This window comes from Pan paniscus, chromosome 6 (genome assembly GCF_029289425.2).
Source record: "Pan paniscus chromosome 6, NHGRI_mPanPan1-v2.0_pri, whole genome shotgun sequence".
NCBI lineage: Eukaryota > Metazoa > Chordata > Mammalia > Primates > Hominidae > Pan > Pan paniscus.
In genome coordinates this window covers 176,400,554-176,422,974 of record NC_073255.2, presented here as the reverse complement: position 1 = coordinate 176,422,974, position 22,421 = coordinate 176,400,554, and the positions used below count along the sequence as shown (strand labels likewise).

The 22,421-nt window shown below is 42.4% G+C and overlaps 1 protein-coding gene and 1 long non-coding RNA gene across 5 annotated transcripts in view; one reads left to right on the top strand and one right to left on the bottom strand.

The window, feature by feature from the left end:
• HIPK2 (homeodomain interacting protein kinase 2) overlaps positions 1-22,421 on the top strand; it is a 216,168-nt gene that overhangs the window by 155,291 nt on the left and 38,456 nt on the right. For 2 of the 4 annotated variants that reach the window (XM_034965088.3, XM_055115447.1), the window contains exons 7-11: positions 1,902-2,064; positions 8,059-8,185; positions 9,148-9,269; positions 18,226-18,368; positions 21,831-22,010. In XM_034965088.3, coding sequence (XP_034820979.1) covers positions 1,902-2,064; positions 8,059-8,185; positions 9,148-9,269; positions 18,226-18,368; positions 21,831-22,010 — 735 coding nt within the window. Of the gene's footprint in view, positions 1-1,901; positions 2,065-7,977; positions 8,186-9,147; positions 9,270-18,225; positions 18,369-21,830; positions 22,011-22,421 lie in introns of all 4 variants that reach the window. The other 2 variants (XM_034965086.3, XM_055115446.1) reach the window with 1 other exon arrangement.
• Positions 6,925-9,138, bottom strand: LOC134730721 (uncharacterized). The gene is made up of 2 exons (XR_010112657.1): positions 8,214-9,138; positions 6,925-6,998 (listed from the first exon to the last, which is right to left on the bottom strand). It is a non-coding gene; the product is annotated as an uncharacterized LOC134730721 (long non-coding RNA).

Here is a 22,421-nt window from a genome sequence, read left to right as displayed (position 1 = left end):
TGAATTGTCACGAAACCAAATGCTTTAAGCCCATTCCAAAAAGAATATAAAATGCATTGGTTTTATGCTACAGCCTCCACGCACAAGACCTTGGTACTTAGTAGGAGCTGAAAACACACTGGCATTAACAGCATTATTAGGAGTATTTTTACCTATTAGATACAGCAGAATATGTTTTCTTTTCTCTTCAGCATCATCAGTCCATAAATGGTTATGTCGTGTGCATGACGCAGCCAGTGTAAGTGGTCAGAATCTTAGAAAGAAGTAGGACTCTCTAAGTCGCGTCTCAGTCAGTCATTTGAAACTTGGAATGCATTTTTCACAGGATGTTTGGGAATAGCCCACAGACACCTGCTTAGCCCCAAAGATAGCATACCCACAGAGTACTGAAGTAGTACACGTTTGTAGTCCTAAAATAGTAGAAAACTTTTATTTTACTCATTCAGTTATTACATTTTTTATAATTAAAATAGACATTTTGAGTTGAAAATTAAGTGAGTTTTTTTTCTTTTTCTTTTAATTTTTTTTTTTTTTTTTTTTCTGAGACAGGGTCTCGCCCTGTCACCCAGACTGGAATATAGAGGCCTAATCATGACTCACTGTAGCCTCGACCTCACAGGCTCAAGTGATTCTCCGACCTCAACCTCCTAAGTAGCTGGGACCATGCGCACGTGCCACCACACCCAGCTAATTTTTATATTTTTTTTGTAGAGAATAGGATCTCCCTATGTTGTCCAAGCTGGTCTTGAGCTCTTGGACTCCACCCACCTCGACCTCCCAAAGTGCTGGGATTAAGGCGTGAGCCACCCCACCCAGACTAAAAGGGATTTTATTATCTTGAATATTAGCATTTGAGGAAAAGTAAGTGTAACTACAAGAAATGAATGAGAAGCGCTGTATAAATTCTGAAGGACACTTTTTGGTCGATTTTCAAGAATTTGGGTGGCTGAAGCCACTTGTGGCTTTCCTTTTCCCTGATGCTGGTTTCAGCACCACTTTTATACTTTACTTTTGTAGTTGGGGTTTTGTTTTGCTACACAGATGCAATGGGGGAAGAAAAGGAGAAAATTTCTATTTCATGTAACTGGACAAGACTTAGACAAGAAAATGAAGGCTGAAGTTGGTGAAAGAGGACGTATGTGTATACACGAAGGTAGCCAGTGATTACCTATCCTTGGCAAACTCCCTACCTCCCTAAGCTTCAGCCTTACTCATGAAGTAGGGACGAGAATCATGTCTCCGTCTTATGGATGTCGCCGGACCGAGTGAGAGGTTGCAGAGTATTATTATTAGGACACTAATAAATGTTAACCACTATTATTAATTATTAGTATTATTACTGTTTCCATTACCTACCTGCACAACCCCTGTGGGAGAAAGTGTGGCAATAGGGTCACCATACTGGGTTGGAGAGTTCCTTGGCCGTCCCCTAGGTGGTGCTGGTGACCCAGGGTAGCTGAAGCAGGTGACTACAAGGGTTGTCTTTGGGAAAGGTGGAGGCGGGTTATAAGTGACTAGTTAATGTTCCCATTCAGAGAGCTTATACATTGGTTTATGGGCCAGAAACCAGGCTGAGAGTTGAGAATGAGCAGTGATGCTGCAGGTGGACCTGATGTGAGAATGCAGTGTGAGCAGTCAGTTTTGTTGTGATATATAGAACCTATATGGAGAAAGGGTAGTAGGGCATTGGAGAAAATTCATCTGAATAACCGTGCCTGTTGCAAATGCACAGGCTTTGCACAAGCAATCCAAGAAACTTAGACCTAAAGTTTAGTTTCCCTGCTTGTCCTGTTTACTGAATTAACCCTTCTCTCCTTTTCTTTGTTTTCTCCCCTTCATCCCATGTTACCCTCTTCCCCTCCCCTTATGTCTCAATATGCCTCTGCCTTTTGCATGAACAGCGTCAAATCATGTTTCCAGAACATGGAGATCTGCAAGCGTCGGGTGAATATGTATGACACGGTGAACCAGAGCAAAACCCCTTTCATCACACACGTGGCCCCCAGCACGTCCACCAACCTGACCATGACCTTTAACAACCAGCTGACCACTGTCCACAACCAGGTAAGTGGGAAACAGAAGGGAAGGAGAGGCGGGGCTGCACAGTGTGAGCCTCAGGACTTGTATTTTCCATCATACCTAGTCAGGAGGCAAAATTCCTGCTGTCATATTCAACAACTAAACAAAGTATTTGCATCCAAGGTTATTTCCTTTGAGGGACCCAGGCACATTTTATGTTGACTTCTGGCCCCATTGACAGGTCCCAGAAAGGACTGGTGAGGGCCATTCTCTCTGAGAAGGTTCCCCTTACTGCTTTCCTCTGTCCTGATTTGGGAATAGGGGGAAGGGGGTGCTATGATCCTTTTATGCCTGATATGTGCCTGGTAAAGAATTCCAGAACTGGCCAGGCACAGTGGCTCATGCCTATAACCCCAGCACTTTGGGAGTCCAGGGTGGGAGGATCACTTAAAGCCAGGAAGTTCAAGAGTAGCCTGGGCAACACAGTGAGACCCCATCTCTACAGAAAATACAAAAAATTAGCTGGGTATGGTGGTGCATGCCTATAGTCTCAGCTACTCAGGAGGCAGAGGTGAGAGAATTGCTTGAGCCCAGGACTTCAGGGCTACAGTGAACTATGATTATGTCATTGCACTCCAGCCTAGGGGACAGAGTGAGACCCCGTCTCAAAAAACAAAGAAAAAGATCATGGAAACATGGATTTAATCTAAAAAAAATAAAGATTCTAGAACTGGGAAGGACTCAGGGAATCACCCAGTTCAGACCCTTCCCCTCATCCCCACATGGCTGGATCTACCTGATCTCCTTTTGGGACAGATAAACCCTGTCCTTTCTCCGAGTCATGGAGAATATCAGTTCATCAGCCTGTCACCAGAATCCCAGCAGCTGGAACTAAATGGGATCAGGAAGCTAAGGTTTTCTTCCCACAGATTTCCAGGAAATTGGCAGAAGGAGCAGCTAACATACTGCTTGAAACTTGGATGACACCCAGGCAATATTTATTGAATGAATAATCTCCAAGTCTGAGCTGAGACTGCCTCTAGTGTCTAAGAAACTGTAACTCCTACTCCCATCTTTCAATCTTCCTGGTTCCCCCAAAGAAGGGCCCCCAGATTTTTGGTCTTAATATCAATCTGGAATGAAAAGACTTCTGTGTGGATGTGTGTGTACCTGAAATGTGAATACCTTATGTCCATTCTTTTTGAAAGGTCCCTCCTGTCACTGAAGAGTCACTGCCCCCTGCTTTTCAGCTGCTCCCCTTCCCACCCTTTTCCCCTAGGCCATCCTTGTGGCACATTGGCCTGCTCAGGCCTAGCTTTTCTTCCCAGCCTGCCGTCTCCCTTTGCCCAAATTCTGGGAGACACCACCTGGTATCTGCTGCCCTCTGGGGGCCGTTTGCACTCTTGAAGCTCTCCTTAGGGTGAAAGAGCTGTTGAGAGTCCGAAAACTAACCTTGCCCAGCCCTAAGGCTAAGGCATCCATAGCCAGACCTGTGAGCTTCTTGACAAAAATCAGCATGGTTTTGTTCATTGCCTCCTTGAAGACATTTGTTTCTCCCACCAGCCCTCATGAGACACCTGGTCTTAACTCCCTAACCTCAAACTACCTGTCCCCATCTGCCATCTGCCCCATCAGGTATCAAAGGCATCTGTGAAACAGGAGGAAGGAGCACCCCTCCAATGCAGGTGTCATGTCAGGTGGAGTCTCCCCAGCAGGCTGCCCTTCCCGTGGATGTCTTTCTGCCAGGCTGGAGAACTGTGGTCCCTGACCAGACGGGGGGTAGGGGGCCACCGCCATCTTGCTGGTGGTATGACAGCCAGCATATCCACTCCAAAGGGTGTCGCAAAGACTGCAAAACTAAAAGGGTTGCTCATCAAAAGGCAGTTGTCAAATAAGAACACCCGTCTTCTCCACGGCACTGAGACCATCCAGATCTGGCTTGGGACTGGGGTGAAGTAGGAGTAGCTGGTAACTTAGTGTGATGCTTGGGCCAGAGTCATGGGTAAGGGAAAATGACATCCCACAAAAGCAAAGGGTCCAAGAACAGGATTTCTGTTCTCTTGCATTGGATTCTACTACTCCCTACTTTTGAATACATCAGGAAAAAAAATTATTCAGGACACACCTAGCCTTAAGCACTAAGGCATGCTTTCCCTCCACTGATACTGTTGTTATTAAATAACATCATTACTAATAGCTAACACTTATTATGTGCCAGGCTTTACTAAGCGCACCATAACTCTTAATCCTCCCAGCAACGTTGTGAGATAGGTTTTATTATTATCATTTCCATTTTAGAGGAGGAAACTGAGGCACCGAGTGATTAATTCTCTTACCCAAGGCCCTTGCTTGTTCATGAGAGGTGGGCTTAGGCTTTGCAGCCAGCAATCTGGCTTCAGAGTCTGGACTCTTAAAATATACATACACAGCAGCATAAGTAAGTCTTAAGTAAGTCTTATGGAGGTCCCCAAATGCCTTTCCTAGGTGATGTCTGCTCTTTAAATCCAACAAGACTTCTTCTGTTCATTGCTGGTTCTAGTAGCTAGCTTTCTACATGAGCTCCTTGGAGCTGTTTGCCCATTTAGATATTTAGAAGCAATAAAATATATGCATAGTTTTATGTTAGAAGTTGAAGGACATTAAACTACTTAAAGAATCTCTTGCTGCCTTTAACATATATCCAGTAGACTAACCAAAGAACCATTTCCCAAATGATCATGAATCTACAATCCTTTAGGTCTCAAGGAAGCTGGGTCAATAATTCATAACCCGTTAAGTCTCAAGGCAGCTGACTTCCTCTACTTTCTAAAACTTTCAGGTTACCCAGTTGGTAACATATTGAATAATAAGTCTTCTCTCAGCTATTCCTTGTTTATCATGTGGATCAGCAACTTCTCTAACATTTCCGTGGAATTCTATTATTTGGACCTAGCCTTCTACCAAGAATTTGAATTTGAGTTTATAGACCAAGCTCAAACCCCTTCCTTCTGGAACCATTTGAACGTCTACTACAACTGCTTCCAGGAATCACTTCTTCCATTTTTGGAAAACCTGTGTCATCAATAAACTTGCTTTTTCACTAGGCACAGTGGTGCACACCTGTAATCCTAGCTATTTGGAAGGCTGAAGTGGGAGGACCACTTGAGTCAGGAGTTCAAGTCCAGCCTGGGCAACATAGCAAGACCCCAGTCTCTGATTTTTTTTAACTTGTTTTTTCTTGTTATTACTATCTGTCAGCTGCAAGAGCTCTTCCCAGTTCTCTGTGTGCTCCTCTCTGGCAAGTGATAGGCTAGCTACCTTTCTGAGAGCTAAAGGAGGATATACAGAAGTAGAAAACTTTTTGTTGCCCTCACATGGGCTTCTTCAACTGGTCCTTAAGCAGGGTTAGAAACTAGGGGAAAACCTTATGCATGTCTGATGGTCACACTGGAGACTGGGTCCATATCAGGACACAAGTGCCATTTGTCCTTGAGTCTACAGAGCTGGAAGATTCAGCCTCTCAAGGAGCTCATGGTCTCCATGGTGAGACAGGGTGTAAGCAAAAATAGTTTAATCAAAATGCAGAATAGCATGCACTAGGGGCCAGGTAGACAAACAGATTATGTGTTACAGAATCGAGAGGAAGGAGAGACCACTGCAGGCTGGAGGAAAACACCACTAAGACACAGCCCCTCCCTCCCAGGAGACTTTAGGCTGGAAAGACCAACTGTACTGTAAGGCAGATTGTAACAGGAGCTGGGCTAGAAGGCTGTATTGTACTGTGTGATAGCAAAGGAAGGAGCAATTCATTTCCATTAATGGTGTCTGAAAGGGTTTCACAATGGGGCATGTAGGACCCAGGCTAGGCCTTAAAGCCCAAAGGCTTGGAGAGAATGCTATGGGTCAGAGAGCTTGTATGAAGGGAAAGGCCTGTGCTCACAGTATGCTTGGAAAACAATGAGTAAACTAATCTTGGTGTCAGAAGAGTGGAGAGCAGAGGGAGATAAGTCTAGAAGGTAAGGTTGGCCAAACCAGGGAAAACAGGGCACTAGACCAGGCGCATACCATGTTCATCAAGCTGTAATTGGGATTTTGGAGCAGGGGTGCTGACATGCACAAAGGTGTCTTTTGGAAAGAATGATCTACCCTCTGTGCTCAAGAAGGCTGGAAGGGAAGTAGAGACCAGAACGTTTCTAGTCAGGGCCTTATAGGTCCCAGGCACCAGGAAGTCACAACTGAAAAGAGTCAGTGGATTCCAGGGACATCAGGAAGGAAGCAGCAGCAGGAGCAGTGGCTGGCAAGAAAGTGGAACCACCGAGCACAAGTTTGGGAACCTAGAGGATACAGGTGCCAGGACCCCCAGCAGGGACACCCACAGGGGCTAAGGGCTGGGGGGAGTCTAGATATGAGCAGACCATGGGGAATGTGGAGGGTTGAGGGGGAAGAAGCCTCCGGAAGAGATCACAATATGGAGAAAACAGGAAATACAAGTCATGTCATCTGACAAAACACAGACACTGATGCCCACATATGTACACACGTGTCCCAAGCAGACTATGCGATGCTGCAAAAGCACACCCACTTTAAAATATGTGGCTTAAAATCAGACATCTGTGCCACTCAATTTCGTGATTATTTTCAAACAAATCAATTTGCTTTGCAATGAAATTTAGCACAAAATCTAAGTATAGAAAACATATGTAAAATAAGACTTTGTCTTTTTATCAAATGTGACATCCGTACACACCCTACTTGAAATTCTATTTGTGTCCAAGATATCTTCGTGGTTTCTTCCTATGTATTCCCTGGTCCTTGTAACTTCTAGAGGCAAAACCTCTTGTAGACAGTGCTGAATGTGAAACCACTGGTAACCACCTATCTTGCTAAAGGATCAGTATGAAGGCTAAGATAGGGGAAACTGGAGAATTCCAAAGTTGGAATTTATTTTCCTTATACAGCCTCATTTTTCATGCAAGTTCAGTCTCAAGTGATGTCTTTTTCTGAAAAAGAAAGGCGAGAGGACATAATGTCAATGGCTTGTGTTTGTCAAAGCCACCTCCATTTCAGTTATCTGGACACACCAGCATCTTTTCTATCTGCCAGGCTTTGTCACTGCATACCAACATGAATGCATGGGATGCAGACACAAAGCCCCAGGCTCAGCATGTCCCTCTCCCTCTCTGCATACATCTCCTGTACTTCTCTAAGCAGTAACCTGCTTTGCAGCCATCTAAGGACATCTATAAACAGTACTGCCCATAGTCCTGAGCCCCTCCTCGGCCCTGCTCTCCGCCTGTTGCATGTGCTTCTGTGCCAAGCTCTGGGTACTGAGACCATAGTCCTTTAGGGCCTGGAAGAGCCTCCCCCTGGATTTGTCCTCCCACATGTGGACTGCACCCACCAGGCCCGAGGGGAGTGTGAGCAGAGCTTGGACATGCAGGCTGGCAGGTCCAGGCACCCAGAGCTCATCGTGTTGTGGGATGGAATGGGGCTTGGGCAGAGAGAAGGAGGGCAAGGTCCAGCTCTCTCCCTGTCACCATGTGTCAGCACAGAACCCAAGGAATCCCATAGTCCTCAACTCACGCCTGGTCTTCCCGGTTATTGGGAAGGTGTATTTGTCAAAATGAAAAGGCAGAACATTTTATTAAACAGTTTTCTAGCCTAATTTTTAGCCTTTTCAGCATTTAGACATGGTAGCAGGCATCCGTGTGTCCTCTTGTCCGGGCCTCACAAATGCCAGGAGCAAGTCTGAATGTGAACACCAAGGTGACTGTCTCCCATGTTTTCAGGGACCTGCTTTTCCCTGCGACTTTCAATCGTGTTTCCACTCCTCTCTGCTTTTGCCTTTCTGCTCTTAGTTTTTGTTTGTTTGTTCTTCTTTGAGTTCATTTATTTGATTTAGATTCGTGTCTCCCAACATGCCACCTCCCTCATTTTTTATTTTTGTTTATTTTTGTTTAATCCCCATCACTCCTTTAGGCTCCCTCCTCTACCAGTGCCACTATTTCCTTAGCCAATCCCGAAGTCTCCATACTAAACTACCCATCTACACTCTACCAGCCCTCAGCGGCATCCATGGCTGCAGTGGCCCAGCGGAGCATGCCCCTGCAGACAGGAACAGCCCAGATTTGTGCCCGGCCTGACCCGTTCCAGCAAGCTCTCATCGTGTGTCCCCCCGGCTTCCAAGGTAAGGTTGAGCAGCCACAGCCTCTCACCTGCTTCTTACAGAACGGCCTCTGGGGCTCCGGCACCTGCAGTTTTCTGTCACGCTCATTTTCATGGAGAAAGGCCCTCCTCATTTCTTCCAGTGAGAGCGCTGGTATCACTGAACTAGAGGGCTCCTCTCCTACTGTGGCCAACCTAGAAACAATAGGGCTTATGCCTCAGCACCAAGTCAATCCTTTGTGACTCTCACACCTGCCGGGGACTGTGTCCCTGGCCAGCTGTCTGTAAATAAGTACATTGTTTGTGCTTTCATTGTTATGCTGATGTCAGCTCTTGCTTTTCCTCGCATGAAATATCCTCTGTGTGGGTTATCTGTAGAAAACTGCCAATCTCTGACAGCCGACATAGTCCCAGCTCCCATGAAGAATATCAATCAGTCTGAAAAGTACTTCCCTGGGACCCCTCCTCAAAACAATTCTTTGGCCATGACCCCAGCACTCCTCTCCTGTAGACTCTAAGAAGCTAGACTGTGTACTTTGTTACAATTTACCCAGAAAGCTTAAGAATTTATTTTTGCAAGCCTCATGGTGTAAACTGTGTGGTTACAGTCAATGCAATTCCAAATGGGTTCATACATCTCCCCAACACCCCTCATTTTGACATACACAGGTACATCTTGATGGTCAGAAGCCCTTGTTTTCCTGTTGTAATCTGCCAGCATAACTGTCCTACTTTTGGCCTTACAGCCTCCTTAATTTGACCTTCTAGCCTTTGAAGACATTCAAGATTTCAGGAGGAGTTTTGTTTTTTAATTTGTTAGAAGCCAAAGGGGAGACTTCCAAGGACCAGGCAATACCTGGTTGTTGTCGGTGACCAGTGCAAAGGGAAGCAGAAAGTTGACATAACTGCCCAGGAAGGTTCTCTTCATCCAGCTGTTCACAGCGTCTCAGCTAACCCTTCTCTCCCTCACACTGTCTGGAACAGGCTTGCAGGCCTCTCCCTCTAAGCACGCTGGCTACTCGGTGCGAATGGAAAATGCAGTTCCCATCGTCACTCAAGCCCCAGGAGCTCAGCCTCTTCAGATCCAACCAGGTCTGCTTGCCCAGGTAATTCTTTCTCCTTTATTATTACTGGTATTACCATTACCTGTGTTAATGTTGTTCACAAAAGATATATATCTCCACTCCCTCTCTCCCTAGTAATGAGTTAGGTGCTTCTAGTCATTGGAATGTATCTGTAATATTCTAAATGGTCCCCAAGTGAATTACCTTCCTAAGTATCTGCTTACAATTCCAAGAAGAAATTTAGATACAGGGAGAGTCTAGGGAAATTATTATTATTATATCTTTGAAATGCAAATTAATCTGGGAGACCTAGGTTTTAATCCTAACTGCTAGTAACTTGTCTATGACCTAAGGCAAGTCAGTTAATATCTCTTTGCCTCAAATTTCTTTCTTGTAAAATAGAAATGAGTTTTTAGAGCCAAAAGGAGCCTTGGTGATTATCCTCTCATTTTATAGTTGAAAAACCAGGCTCATGGTTACTGTAAGCTGGAACCTTCTATCTCTGTATCCATGTAGGTGCTCTGATGGTAGAATGAGATGGCAGAGATGAAAAATGGTTGAAAATTTGTAAAGTGTTATGTAAACGTAAGGTAACAGTAGTGATGCAATGATAACAGTAACAATCCTTAATGACACTCGAACCCTGATAACAAATACGTCATCATTATACCAGGGCACTTTACAGTTGTTCATTGATTTAATCCCCACAATGCCACAGTATTTGTCTCCATTTGACAAATAGGGAAACTGAAGCAGAATAACTTGCTCATCAGAGTCACACAACAATTAGGTAACAGAACCAGGACACACACCCAGTAAGTCTGATGCCAGCATCTGTATTTCAACCACCAAGCTATACTACTTTTGTATAATCATTTCTACTATTGAGTAGCTTGACCTAAATGTTATTAGTTTAGAAGCAAGTTTATTTTTAAATAAGGTAGGTTCACAAAGGCTTTTCCCAAAGACACTATTTGTCCTGTCTTGTTAAATGGAAGTTGTTTTTGTTGTTGTTTAATTTTTAATTTAAAAAATTAAAAATTTAATTTTTATGTAATCAAATTGCGTAGGTTTGTTCTGCGCTCTTCTATTCCATTGGCTTCTCTAATATCCTGTTGTCTTAACCATTGTAACTTTAGTCTGTCTTGGTATCTAGTAGGGAAGCCCTGTTCCCATAGAGTTCTTCAAATTTTCCTTGTCTGTTCTTGTCCCTTCATGTTTTCAAGTGAATTTTAACATCACTCTTTCATAAGAATTTTAGTTACAGAAACCAAAAATCTGCTTTATATTTACTGGATATACATTGAATTTATATTTACTTCAGGAACAACTGACATCTTTAAACATGTAAGTCATTTTTATCCGTGAACATGGTATAACACTCTGTAATGGGTGTGGTGGTGCACACCTGTAGTCCCAGGCCTGTAGTCTCAGCTACTCAGGAGGCTGAGATGAGAGGATCACTTGAGCCCAGGAGTTCAAGGCCAGCCTGGGCAACATAGTGAGACCCCATCTCTACAAAAAAAAATTAAAAATTAGCTGGGCATGGTGGCACATGCCTGTAGTCCCAGATACACAGGAGGCTGAGGCAAAAGGATCACTTGAGCCCAGGAGTTTGAAGCTGCAGTGAGCTATGATCACATCATTGCACTCCAGGGTGGGCAACAGGGTACGACCCTGTCTGTAAAGAAAAAAAAAAATTAATGGAAACACTTTATCATGTTTAAGTTTTGTAATGAATATTGAATTATATCAAATGTTCTTTCTGTATCTATTAAGACACTCATATGCTTTTTGTTCCTTAATCTACTAATGGGACAAGTTATATTAATATATTTTGTAATATTAAACTACCCTTTTATTTATGATATAAACTCCATTTGCTCATGTGCTTGATATGATATGCTTTTTAATATTGGATTCAGTTTGTAAGTACTATAGTTAGTATTTTTATATCTATGTTCATAGGTGAAAAATGGCATATAATTTCCCTTTTTATAAAATCCTTATCTGATTTGAGTACAAGGTTACACCAGGCTCATAAAATATCTTCTTATTGTTGTTACCCACATGAGTGGGTTTGGTCACTTGACAGGTACCAACCCAATGACCACAGACAAGGAGGATTTAGCAAGGGGATTTTATTACTTGTAACAAGTAAGGAGAACACTGGAGATAGTTCCCAAAGCAGTGTCTCTGAGCAAAGGGCTGGGTCAGGTTTTATAAGCATAGGGTAATGAGGCATGATCTGATTGGATCTTGCAACGAGTTGATATCAGAGGCATGATCTGACTGGATCCTGCCATGCAGTGATGCCACAGCTCGATTTGATTGGATCCTGGATCCTGCCATGTGGTATCCATTTCTAAATTCCATTCACTCGCCTCAATCCAGGCACTTAGGTTCTGCCTGTGGTTACATACCTGGTTCATCTGGGCATGCTTAGGTTATGTGACCTTTAACCTGTGGATCCATGGCAAATGAAAAACAACTCACAACTTTGTTACATAAAAGTTGAACCAGACTGCTGTGGTTACATTATTATCTATTCTGTTTTCCGGAACAGTTTGTTTAAGATCGATATGAAGTATTCTTCATCTCTGTGCTTAGGTCCAGAATGACACTGTGCAGTTGACCACTAACACCAGTGACTGGTAGCACACAAAGTTTTGTCTTATTGAGAGTTTGTAAACAGAGACGTTTTTGTATTTAAAACAGGCCTTCTCTTCATTCCTCTCTCTCCAATGGGTCCTTGTAGCTTCCTTTTATTTGCATAGTTCAGTAGCGGGGAGTTCAGAAAAGGCCAAGATAGATCAGAGAAAGAACTACAGCTCAGTCCAGGGGCAAAAAAGCTTCTTCATACTTTATCTGAGTGGCAAAAATCCACACCAGTCTCCCAGTGCTCCGCCTTTGTGAGCCCAAATCTACCGAACTCACGTGTACTTTTAAAGGATAATTACAGATCTTTTTTATGTTTGCACACTTAACCCTAGTAAGCCAGGAACCATCCCTGAAAGAAATAATAATTAGCATTTCTTATTAGCCAAAATAGGGATTCTTCATTGTTCAGTTTGGTGGAACCAGTAGACTCAGCAGTCAGAATTTGTTTCAGTCCTTTAATCGTAGCAGGGGAGAACTTTACCTTTTGCTTCCTTGAAAGAGAGTCCCTAGAGTGTTGTAAATCTCCAAGTAGATTTAACCTAAAGCTGTAATTAGGAAAGTGAACAAAAAATACATGTGTAAGGATTTTAATTGCTACTGTGTTTATAACTGAGATTGTTGGAAGAAACTTGAATGTTCGTCAGTAGGGGATTGGTTAAATAAGTTGATGCACACATAAAATGGAACACCATGTAGCCATTAAAAGAACATGGTAGACCTTTGTGTCTTGACATGCAGAGATTTCTAAGATATATTAAGTGAAAAAAATCCTGCCCTATCCAGTATCATGTTGTGTCTTTTTGTCAGTTGCTTTTTATTTTTCTCTCTGCTTGTCACTTAATCCATGCCAATATGTTAGCCCGTTGAGATGGGCTCTCTCCTAGATATTTTAAAACATTCCCTTCAAAGGACAAAAATAAGTTAATTTATAAAACTCTTATGGTGGCTATAAAAAAGCACAATTAAGCATTTAAACTGAAGCCTTCGTTTTTCTACGGTTAAATTTCTAGGCACCAGGCAGAGGCATTCCAAATCCTATTATTTGACATAAATGTATTCAAAAAGTTGACATTGTTCTTTTTCTCTAAATACTGAAAATCTTTTAAAGGATTTTACTTGTGAACACTTAGAGATGGAGTCTTTGAATCCACTCCTCATGTTAATTTCATTTTCTTTGCCCTTTTCCTCCCCACCTCCCAGCAGCATCACATAAAACTTTCAGGGAAACAGGCCTCTGTGGGGCACCCAGAGGATGTGTGCATGGCAGGTGGAAATGGTAATCATTCTGCTTATGTTAGTGATATGGGAGTGATCTTTGTGGATCACCTTGCAACAAAAGCTTTTTTGGTACTGCCTAAAAGGAGCTGTCAACTCCATCCTCCCAAGCCCCATGCCACAGCTAGCATCTTGGCCACCAACAGAAATTGTGAGTGAGTAGGTAATAGTGGAGAGATGGGAAGCACAGTTCTTGATTGAGACAGTATTGAATTTATCTGACTTGTCAAATGTCAGGATCTAAAATCTCCTTTGACTAGCAGGGTTAGAGAAATCACTGTAGACTCCACCCTTCCATGAAGTGTTTTGTGTTCTTCTAGCCAATCAAATCATATCACCTGAACCTCTTTATTTTTTACTTACTTTATTTCTTGGGCTCATATTTGACCAACTGAGCCTTTAAATGTTTCCCTGAAAACAAACTGTTGGCTTGAACCCTTTAAACTGTTCAAAATACAAAATTTTAATGTTTCTCACTCAAAAGTTCCTCTGATAACATTTTCAGCAACCAGTCTTTCCAACCATTGTCCTGCTGTCTGCCTGTCTCTTGACTGGCACCTGATATTGTTAGAGAATAAGGAAGACTTGTTCATGCCACCTTTATGCAGTTACCACCAATGCCTGATCCTGAATAGGGGCCATTATTTTTGTGTATTATCAACACAAGGAGAGGTGTATATTGGCTGAAAGCATGGGCGCTGGAATTAGGTTGCCCACATTCAGATGGCTGCCTCACCACTTACTGGCTATATGGCTTTGGGGAAGTTATTTTTGAAATTTAAATTTAATTCCTTTTCAAAGTAATACATGTACATAATTTTAAAAAGTTAAATAATACCATAAACTTATAGGAAAATTATAGTCTTCTGCTCTATCCCATCCTTAATGTCTCCTCCCCATAACAATATATATAGTTACATTATATATGTATATATATGTGTATATATATACACATATATATTATCCCTGTTATATATATATTTTATATATAATATATATTATCTCTAAAAGTTTTTATTTATACACACACACACACACACACACACACACGTATTTTTTTGAGACATAGCCTTGCTCTGCCACCAGGCTGGAGTGCAGTGGTGCAATCTCAGCTCACTGTAACCTCCGCCTCCTGGGTTCAAGCAATTCTCGTGCCTCAGCCTCCCGAGTAGCTGGGATTACAGGCATGTGCCACCACGCCCCGGCTAATTTTTTTTTGTATTTTTAGTAGAGACTAGGTTTCAATGTGTTGGCCAGGCTGGTCTCAAACTCCTGGCATCAAGTGATCCACCCGCCTTGGCCTCCCAAAGTGCTGGGATTACAGGTGTGAGCCACTGTGCCCTGGCCATAACGATAATTTTTAACTTAACTGTTTAATCTGTTCTTTAACTCTGTGTTTCTAAATAATATGCTTAGACTGCTTTTTATGGATTTTTTTTTCCATTTTAGGTATTATCCATTGACTTCCTATTATGGAAGATGAAGATTTAGCTTTCTAACCCACTGCCATCCCCATAACACACACAATTTCTCTCCTGTTCCTCCTTTCACTCACTCTTTTCTCCTATTCCTCCCACATAATTTTGATTCAACTACTTTGTAATATTTACATAATTATCAATATTATATAATATTATTCTTAGTTGAGCCTTATAATATACTGTGATTATGTTTTCTTTCTAACACATCTTTTTGTTTTTCCTGGAGTTAATGATTGCCTCATTTTTCCCATTGGGTTAGTTTTCTGTATATCTCATTATACAGCCCCAAACCCTTCCAGAGCTATAAAAGGTTTGTATGTTTGATGTGTTGATGTGTTTGAGCACACTGATCTCAGTATGTTGTTTTTTCTTTCTCTGAAAGCGACTTTCTCCTCATCCACAGTGGACTCACATTTCATGACTACATGCCTTCTTTTGGGTCTTTTTTCTTACATTGTCCTGAACACCCTATTTGCCCTTTTAATCTGGATTTTTTTTTCCTTTGATAATTTCTTCCCCTCCATTTTCTCTGTTTCTCCTTTGCAGAATTCTTATTAATTGAGCATTGGTACTTCTAAATTGATCTTCCAATTTTCTTATCTTTTTTCCCCTCTATTTCCTATATATCCTCTGTCTGCACTACTTTCTAAGAGATTTCTTAAACTTTTTTGAAACCTCCTTTTGAATGGTTAATTTCTGTTGTTGTAGTTCTCGTTTCCAAGAGTTTGTTCTCTGCTCCCTCCATACCAAAAAAGAGCATGTTCTCTGAATATATTGATTCTTTATATGATCTTGTTTCATGGATATATTTTTTAACTCTGTAAAGGCATTAATTATAGATTTTAGAAAATTTTCTTCTGATTCCCACACTGTTTTTGTTTCCTCTTTCTTTTGTTTGCTTATTTTATTCTCTTTCAGGTTAGAGGCTTCCTTTACTGTCTGGTGTTCATTAGCTATTCATTCCTATTTAAGACTAAAGCACTAAAAAACTAATTGGAAACCTGGAGGGTAGGGGAGAGACTATTGAATGTGGGCTTCTCTATAGACTGAAAAGAGGCAAGTCCAGCATTTTCACTGACAGATCCCCTGATCCTTAAATGTCATATCTGTAGTTATTTTCTCTTGGACTAGTCATTTCCCCTAGAGAGAATTGTCTAGCCTCCTGCTTTGGGGTGGGGAGTGGAGGGTGGTATAAGCATGTACACCAAGGATCTGGGAACTAAGGGGAAATGAAGACCTGACCTTAGATTCCTTCAGTCTGTTAATTCACTTAGTAATTGTCCATCAGTTTTTCAGCTTCTAAAATTTTATTCATGGTGATTGCCTCTCTCCTACTCTCTTTGCCCTTATGAATCTGTATTTTTTATTCCTTTACTATCATTTTAGTTGAGTGTAAAGAAGGCAATAAATGTATATGTTTAATTTACCATATTTTGGGGCAAGTTATTAATATTATTAACCTCTCTGTGTCTCAATTTATTAATCTGAGAAATGGAAGAAAATAACAGTCCCTACCTCACAGAACTGGTGTTAAGAAGCCAGAAAAAAAGAAGTAGTCAGAAACCCATTTATGACTTAACTCTGTGTTTGGCACACAATATCCATTAAGAAATGTTCGCTTCATTCTTGTTAGTAGTAATAAATTATAAAAATGTCTGATGAAGCGTTGTCACAAATGAGCCAAGCATATCAATCAGTGAAATAAGTCAAAAATAGTCTTTCTACCCTATCTCTTTGAGGTAAAATGTTAATATCCATTTCAGGGAAATAGAAGAAAAATGATAACCTTAGCTTGATATCAAGATTTATTTTTTTAAATGACATTAGTTAAAACTAATGCTTTTCATGAGCTCTGAAATGAGTTCCAATTGGCTAAGTCAGTAGAAACCTTACTGCAAACGAAATTGTTATTTATTTAATATTTGGAATTTGCAACTGTTTTAATCAATTAAATTATGTTTCCGCTTTCTGTGAGTTAAGTAAACCTGAAATACAATTAACTGTAGTTAATAGCCTTGGTAGAGTTGCTTCTTTCATTTTATCAACAGATATTAAGCACTCATGGTATGAGCTATGGTCCCTGAGCTTCTGCCTATATCAAAAGCAAACAAACAGTATCAAAAACATCTAAGAGATCGCACTGGGCCTCAGGTGCAACATGAAAATAATGGAACAGGTGAACTGGTCCACTCAGCTCTCAAATGTGATTCTCTCATTTTTATAAGCGTCAATGTTTTTTAGGCCCTGACTCAAATCTGTAATCCATTTCCAGAATTGCGTATTTGTACATACAAAACACCCACACTGAGCACATGCAGTTTGTGAAGCACTGCATTCGATAAATTACCCAATGTTAGTCACATCCACTCTGATAGAAAGATAGCTAAGATATCAAACCTTTAAATATTTGATCTGTCCAAAAGGTGTTTTACCTTAGTGACTATGCTTTAAGTGTCCAACTTTAGGCAGTGGTATTCAGTCTGAATCATCTAATGACCAAAGACAAGCAGAATAGTGATCATGGATTAAAAGAGCTTAAAACACAACATACACACACACACACACACACACACACACACCAGTGACTCTATCAAGGAAGAATCACAAACGTTCATTTTAGATTTCTTAGAAAAATTAGATTCAAGCAGTGACTTCCGCCTATCTCTCATTTTTGCTTTGAGAAATCAAAGTAATTCTCAATTAAGCTATAGCCACAGCTAAGAATTTTACTTCATACTTGCTTGCTCTCAGATGTAGGTTCCAGATATTTGGTGATCTTAGAATTGTGTAAACTTAGATTCAGAAGATAACACAAGCTGGAACCTAGATTCTAATTGATAAATCAAAGGTAAAATGTTAAATAAAGGATACTAGGCAGAAAGCTTCTTGAGGGCCAGCAGTCACCCTCATCTAGCTCAACTCAACTACCCTAATCCCCTGTACATAGTTGTGGGACAGAACAAGTAAATAAATAAACTTTCAGAAACTTCAAGCATTGCTCATTAGAGCAAATTTATAAAGAAATCATTCTTCAACATGAATGAATCCCTTCCATACAGCTGTGTCCCTGTACTTAATTATCTTCTACTTAGTTCATATATGTTTTTTTTTTTTTTTTTTTTTTGAGACGGAGTCTCGCTCTGTCGCCCAGGCTGGAGTGCAGTGGCGCCATCTCGGCTCACTTCAAGTTCCACCTCCCAGGTTCACGCCATTCTCCTGCCTTAACCTCCTGAGTAGCTGGGACTACAGGTGCCCGCTACCATGCCCAGCTAATTTTTTGTATTTTTAGTAGAGATGGGGTTTCACCGTGTTAGCAAGGATGGTCTGGATCTCCTGACCTCGTGATCCGCCCGCCTCGGCCTCCCAAAGTGCTAGGATTACAGGCGTGAGCCACTGCGCCCAGCCTGTATGTTCATTGTTTATCTCCCCTTACTTTAGTTTTTGAGGCCAGAGACCAGGCCCTCACTCTCACACCCCTGAGAATGTCTAGCACAACCCCAGGCACAGAATAAGTGTGGGTTCATGCAAATCAATTATGTGATTAGCAAACATGGTCATTGCACATGTCCTGTGTTCTACAGCAGGCTTGGCCAAGTGGGACCCAGCAGATCCTGCTTCCCCCAGCATGGCAGCAGCTGACTGGAGTGGCCACCCACACATCAGTGCAGCATGCCACCGTGATTCCCGAGACCATGGCAGGCACCCAGCAGCTGGCGGACTGGAGGTAAGCAGGAAACCCCTCTAGGGTGAGTGGGTGTGTCTGGGATGGGAGGCACGTCCACTGCCAACACAGGGCTGCCAGGCTGGCCTGTACTTCAATTCCCCAGTTTGTAGAGAGCTTTTTAAAGCTTCTAAAAATATTGTGTGGACTATGAGTGCAGGGTAACAAGAAGCAATTTTTAAATAATATACCAGGATACAAGAAAATCAGTTTCATTAATTTATGCTTGGTTGTCATTTCCACCCAGAATTCAGTTATGTCATTTACTCATCAGTGTAATTCACCAGACTTGGTTCTGGATGATGTTTGGTAGTTTCTCAGAATTAAATTCCACGTTCAGAAAACAAAGGTCTGTCACCAGTGAAAGAATGCAGAAGAGGGTCCCCAAAGCCCTAAGCAATTCTAGAAAGTGTCCTGAAGATGTTTGAGGCGGGGGTACTCTGGAGTCTATCTGACCTCCCACGGGAAGGCTTGACAGAATGGGGTTTATTTGGAAGGGTAAATGCTGGCATGTTTGCTGAGTGTGCCTCTTCAGTTAATAGTCATATCTTACAGATCAGAGTCTACTTCCCACACACCCCAGAGGCGTCCACCTGACTGCCTGCCAGCAGAGCATACCCCCTGCATCTGTTTCCAGAACTCTCCCTGCCCAACTCATGATTTCCTCACAGATGCGCTTCTCTGTTATTTTTATGGCTAGATACCCTTGTACCTTCCCCCCAACACCACCACAATGGCCCCCTTCACCAGTGCAGAGCCAGATGGCAACCCTCCAAGTTGTCCCCAACTCCTCATGGCCCTATTGGGCTATCTCTCATTCTGCACGAATATCAGGACAGGTCACTCCCCTCAACCCCCTGACAGCCTCCATATCACCCAGGGAACCTCCCACAGTTCTTATTCTGACCTACAAGGCTATTGTGAATTAAGATCTCTCCGAGAAAAGAAGAAAGGTGGTGATATAAGCCCCCAGTCAGACCCCTACTGCAGCTTCCTCCATTCCTCCACTTCATTTTCTGCCCAGTATAGAGTACCTGGGCCCTTCCCCACAGTCCCACTCACTTCCCTACTGGCAACGCCCTCATGCCACCACTCCAGCCTGGGCAACAGAGTGAGACTCCATCTCAAACCATGTAGAGCTGAATTCAATCCTGGCTCTGCATGACCTGGGGCAAGTTAACCTTTATGCACCTCAGTTTCTTCTTCAATAAAGTGGGGATAGTAATGCCTGCTTCACAGGATTGTTGGGAGGTTTAAAGTAAGATAAAATACAAAGCACTTGGCCTATATTTAACATGCACCATCGCAGTGCCCAGTACATGACAGGCATTAAATAAACCTGTCATCTTCCCTCCCCACTATCACATCGGCCCATGCTCAGCAAGATTGCCTTTCCTCCTCCAGCTCCTTAGGAGCAGCCAAGTGGAAAGCTGTCTGACCAACTGGGTTTTTTTTTCCCTCGCCCCTTTTTCTCCTAAAAGACCACACACATGACATATTCCTTTTTTTCCCCTTTGTCTTTCAGCATTTATAGCTCATCTAATTTCAGAAATACACATACACTTACTAATTCCTACATATTTTCTTATTCCTCCTCCCTCCTTCCTTTCATTTTGACATCTCTTACCTAATGACCACAGAAGACATCTAAAGCCAGCATACTGTCTTCCTGGTCTCTCTCCATTTCATGTGTGAGCCAAAGAACATCTATTATTGTGGAACAGAAGTACCAGTGCTAGGCCTGACTCAAAGGAGAAAGAGTGCCACCTGTCTATAGGAGAAAGAGCTACAACAAAATAAAGAAGCCATAATATCAGTTTCTTGGTCAGATGCAGTGGCTCACGTCTGTAATCCCAGCACTTTGGGAAGCCAAGGCAGGCAGATCACCTGAGGTCAGGAGTTTGAGACCAGCCTGGTCAGCACGGCAAAACCCCGTCTCTACTAAAAATACAAAAATTAGATGGGCGTGGCAGTGCACGCCTGTAATCCCAGCTACTTGGGAGGCTGAGGCAGGAGAATCGCTTGAACCCAGGAGGCAGAGGTTGCAGTGAGCGCCACTGCACTCCAGCCTGGGCAACAGACTGAGACTCCATCTCAAAAAAAAAAGAAGCCATAATATGAGTTTCTAAAGTCCATGTAAATGCCCAAAAGGCGCTATCAAAATCCCTACAAAAGTGTTCATCTACTTCTTTTTTCCTGTTTATCCTTTTCCCCATGTTGCAACAATAGGTTCTTATAATTTTTTAAAATTCAAACGAATTATCCTTTAGCTTTGAATTTTATTATGTGTTAAGTGAGCTCTTATGGGCCAATCTCTGAGTCGGTCACCACCTTTAACATTTCTGTGGGAAAACAAGGCTTTGAGCTTCATACAACCCAAATTATAAGAATTTTGAAACATAACCCGTTTTTAGGATGAGGGCTGCCAGTATTTCTATCATGACTATTATTAATTTTGATTTAATACCAACTTTATACTTGTCTAGTCAACCTTCAGTTAATCTAATTATTCATTCAGCAAGCATGTAATTAATTGATCAGCTGCTATATGCCTGAGCATTGTTCCAGCCACTGAGGGAATTCAAAAGAACATTAACACTTCCTAACACCAGAAGCATATGGCTCCCAGGCTTCAAAGTTTGTTTTTCACGTAAAGTATAATTTCTTCTTTAATAAAATGGTATTGCTAAGATATCCTGCCTACGTCACAGAGTGGAATAAAATAACCCATTGAAGACACTGTGTAAATTCCGCTTTCTCTTCATTTAAAAATTTTTTTTATAAAATTAAGGTGAAACTTTTTTTTTTTTTTTTTTTTTGAGACAGTGTCTCGCTCTGTCACCCAGGCTGGAGTGCAGTGGCACAGTCTCGGCTCATGCAATCTCTGCCTCCCAGGCTTAAGTGATCCTGCCACCTCACCCTCCCGAGTAGCTGGGCCCATAGGTGCACCCCACCATGCCCAGCTAATTTTTTGTATTTCTGGTAGAAAGGGGGTTTTGCCATGTTGCCCAGGCTCGTCTCAAACTCTTGAGCTCAAGCCGTCTGCCCTCCTCGGTCTCCCAGAGTGCTGGGATTACAGGTGTGAGCCACCATACCTGGCCTGTAAATTCTAAAATAGAATATTGTTCAGGATAAACACCTAGGTGGTCAGGGACTTTAAAAGTTGGAGGGAATATTTATCTCCAGTCCCTAGAACTTAAAAACTCGGAGCCGGTGCACTTGGCATTCTTCCCACTTGAAAGTCCTCTTTCTCACTCACAGCCAGTTATGTTTCACCTACTCCTTATGAGTAGAAGAAACCCACCTGTTGAGCACACATGACCAGGCTCATCCCTTCAGCAGCTGCACAGCTAGTGAGATAACCAACTGCAGTCAGCGTTTAATTGGGGAGGAAGCTTGATCTTGTAGAGGAGCTCTACTTTTAGAACACCTCTAAGGCACCTTGTTGTCCCGGTTCCCTTTCAGGAACACGCATGCTCACGGAAGCCATTATAATCCCATCATGCAGCAGCCTGCACTATTGACCGGTCATGTGACCCTTCCAGCAGCACAGCCCTTAAATGTGGGTGTAGCCCACGTGATGCGGCAGCAGCCAACCAGCACCACCTCCTCCCGGAAGAGTAAGCAGCACCAGTCATCTGTGAGGTAGGTGGTGAGAGCCACCCTAGGGAAGAGAAATCCCAGGGGATGTGAGTGCTAAAGAAATGTAGTTTAGGGAGTATCAGCACCCACTCTGAACATGGGACAGTTGCATGGGATGGGGGCACTCCTCTTCCTGCAGTGACTAGCAAAACATCCTGTACCACCTGGATTGGCCTAGGGTTTGCAGGAAGCACTTGGTTTAAGACCGTGGTAATAGTGTAGGGATGGATGCAATGGAATCTTGCAGTGGGCAAGAGAGATTGGGCTCAACTCCATACAGCGTGGGCGAGTGAAAATTTATAGCCAAGGCAGGGTTGGGGGGTGTCGGTGGATGGGAAGTTACTAAGAGGAAGCATCAGGGGTAAGGGAGATTCTGCCTAAACTGACCTAACAGGATTCTTGCTAATGACAGGC